The sequence below is a fragment of the Sander lucioperca genome, chromosome 12 (assembly GCF_008315115.2).
Source record: "Sander lucioperca isolate FBNREF2018 chromosome 12, SLUC_FBN_1.2, whole genome shotgun sequence".
NCBI classification, from domain to species: domain Eukaryota; kingdom Metazoa; phylum Chordata; class Actinopteri; order Perciformes; family Percidae; genus Sander; species Sander lucioperca.
In genome coordinates, this window is record NC_050184.1 from 31,934,035 (window position 1) to 31,937,324 (window position 3,290).

Sequence of the window (3,290 nt, forward strand, 5' to 3'; positions counted from 1 at the left end):
CCTCTTTGATTGTTTGTTTGGGACTTTTGATTCCTTGTGGTGCTACGCTAACGGTGCTAACCTTGCATGTAAAGTTTGGTTTTGTCTTCTTTTTTTTTTTTACCTCTGCCTTTAATTGGCAGCAGCTAAAAGTGAACTTTAGTTGTTGGCTGTTGTTATGCCGTGTGTGGATTGTTATTTTTTTTTTTTTTATGAAATGTGATGTAGGGAAGTATTAGTGTGATGTAAAGCTCTACTCCCTGGTGAAAAGAACAAATGACATGTCAGGACAATTAATACAAGTTTAAGTGGGATTAAACTTGGGAAGTGTTCAGTTATGCCTGATTACAACAGGAATAATTATGCCTGATTACAGGCATTATTGAACAGCTATTACCTGTTTTTACCGCCCACATGTTTTTTGTTTAATTTTCATCAGGTCCTTACTAATTTAGCCCCAAAAAAATCTGTTTCCTGAGCTGAAACTATTTTTGACTTGTTTTATTGTTAAATTTAGGAGTATGTTGTACCCTGGACCTTTTTTTTTTTTTTTTTTTTTTAATCATTATGTTCATGTAGATTATTCCAACTTAATGTAGATAATTAGGAAATGAAGTTTCAGATCACATGGAGTTTAGTGGTGCTGCAACATCAGGTGATGGAAATAAAATCTGAGCTGCATAACCTCTGCTTTTTCTTAAAAATATTAAGTCATTATACATGGTAAAACTGAAAGCACCTTTATTCCACCAAAAGAGGTCAACATTGTTCTCCACACATCATTTGGGATCTGATGCTGGGAGAGAATCAGTGGCTTTATGTTGAGCTCATCTGCCTCCTGTGGACCTACATCCTGTCCCAACTGCAGATGGGTGTGTGTATTGATCAAGTGTCCTGGTGTCCATTTGACAGCCTGTGGACTACTTTATTCCCTTGTAGACCTGTTGAACTGATTCCAGACAGTGTTACTATAATACTGCAGACCGCTCATGAATGCTTCGCTTCTGACTGTGTGTGCACCTATTAGCGGCTGGTTGTAAAGCCCACCTGAACAGCTCTTTCAGGTACAGAGGGGCTGCATGATGCACAGATTCAAAGATCACTGTCTGTACAGTACATTTGCAGACGCTTGCATTGGTGGAAGAAGTACTCGGACATTTTACTGGAGTAAAAATAGCAAAACAACAGTGTAAAAATACTTTGTTACAAGTAAAAACACTACATTCAAATTCATAGTTTAGCATCAAATTGCACATGCAATTAAAATGCAAAAAGTATATATGAATCATATATTATATCACTGGATTATAAATCATTAGTGATGCATTAATGTGTAAACATCACTAATGTTGCAGCTGGTAAAGATGGAGCTCATTTAATGATTAATACTGCTGGGTAGCTTATAATGATACAACATAATTTATTATTAGTTGACTTATATTTTGTCCATCCATCCATCCATCTTTGTCCGCTTATCTGGGGTCGGGTCGCCGGGGGCAGCAGCGGACCCCAAACTTCCCTTTCCCGAGCCACATTAACCAGCTCTGGCTGGGGGATCCCGAGGCGTTCCCAGGCCAGGTTGGAGATATAGTCCCTCCACCTAGTCCTGGGTCTTCCCCGAGGCCTCCTCCCAGCTGGACGTGCCTGGAACACCTCCCTAAGGAGACGTCCAGGGGGGCATCCTTACCAGATGTCCAAACCGCCTCAACTGGCTCCTTTCGACGCAAAGGAGCAGCGGCTCTACTCTGAGTTCCTCACGGATGACTGAGCTTCTCACCTTACCTCTAAGGGAGACGTCAGCCACCCTCATGAGGAAACCCATTTCCTGCCGCTTGTAAATTTTGTATTAATCTGAATCTGTAGAGTAACTGAACAGAAGTAAAGAGTACAATATTTCTCTCTGAAATGTAGTGTAGAATAAGTATAACGTTGCATTGAAATGCAACATGGAAATACTCAAGTAAAGTACAAATAAGGAGAGCAATTGAGGGCAAGCAGAAGAAGTTGGGGCACAAAGCTCACATTAGTAAGTACTTATTTTAAGGTGGAATTTACCCGTTTCCTGATTTTCGTGCAAACCTTAGTCCTAGTCATAATAATATGTCATGTAGTTGGAATTTGTCATGCTCTTTATTAAAAAATTAAATAAAAAAAAGCTATAAAGAGTGAAAGGTCACTTGGGAACTGATGATATTTCCCAGGGTTTCAGTCTCCTTTGCATCTGAGAAGGAGTGGGACTCTCGTTGGTTGCTTTTATGTCCAGTTTTGTTGCTCCAGGCACTTCCTTCCCCTCCTGAACAAGTCGCATCACATCCGCAAAGGAAAGCTGCTTGGCTTCTGTCTCTGCAGTCTGGTTTGGACTGACGTCAGAGTCTGAAAGTGTCCTCTGGTCCAGCTGCTCAACACCACAGGCCATCGGAGTCGCACGAGCCCACTGTTGGTAGCTGCTCCGGTCTATGGGCTCCACAAACCTGGCGAGGACGGATAAGGATCATAGACAGTATATAAGGATAAGGATAAGGATCCCAAGGTTTGGATGTCAAAATCTGTTTGTAAACTTAACTAAAGCTGTGAGATTAAAAAAAAAAAAAGTACAATATTTGCCTCTGACATGTAGTGGAGTAGAAGTACAAAGTAGCATGAAAAGAAAAGACTCCAGTACCGTAAAATTGTTCCTGTAACGTACTTAGTTACATTCACATGTATGCTACATACCTGTTATAAAAGAAGAGTTTCAGGTCCAGCAGTTTGGTTTCCTCCCTGCTGTTGTTGAACTTGTTTAAATCCTTCAGACCGTCCTGAAACCGCAGATCAGCCTCGAAGTCATAAGACTCAAACCTCACGAAAACAGACTCCATCTCAACTCTGATTTCATTTAATTTATCTGACTATTATCTCATCTAAACCATCTAAACCAAAACATCAGAGAGCAGAGAAGCACTTCCGGCATTGTTCTTATTTGGCATCAACAAATGTTGCCAAAGAAGGAACACAACTGACAGAAAGAGCAGAGCTGCAGGTGTAGCGCCCCCTCAGGTCAGAGGTAGTACTGTAACGCATCTCAACCTTCATGTCCAATAGTGTGGTCCGTGGTAAGAGAAGTATTCAGATCTAAAGTAGTAATACATAGCCTACTACAGTGAAAACAGACTCTGTTACAAGTCCTGCATTCAGTAGATATTCAAACGTACTTTTTCTGCTAAATTACCAGTTTGAGAGTGTATTAATTATTGTGTTAAATATTACTGGATTTTTATCACAGATGTGCATGTAAAGTTGGAGCTGGTCATGGAGAAGCACATTTATATATA

At 40.4% G+C, this 3,290-nt stretch overlaps 1 protein-coding gene across 1 annotated transcript; it reads right to left on the reverse strand.

The window, feature by feature from the left end:
- Nucleotides 1-653: 653 nt before the first annotated feature.
- Nucleotides 654-2,955, reverse strand: LOC116043617. Its single transcript, XM_031290444.2, has 2 exons — nt 2,695-2,955; nt 654-2,450 (listed from the first exon to the last, which is right to left on the reverse strand). Exons 1-2 carry the CDS (start codon nt 2,835-2,837, stop codon nt 2,153-2,155), a joined length of 441 nt encoding a protein of 146 aa, XP_031146304.1. The 5' UTR covers nt 2,838-2,955; the 3' UTR covers nt 654-2,152.
- Between the last annotated feature and the right edge of the window lie 335 nt (nt 2,956-3,290).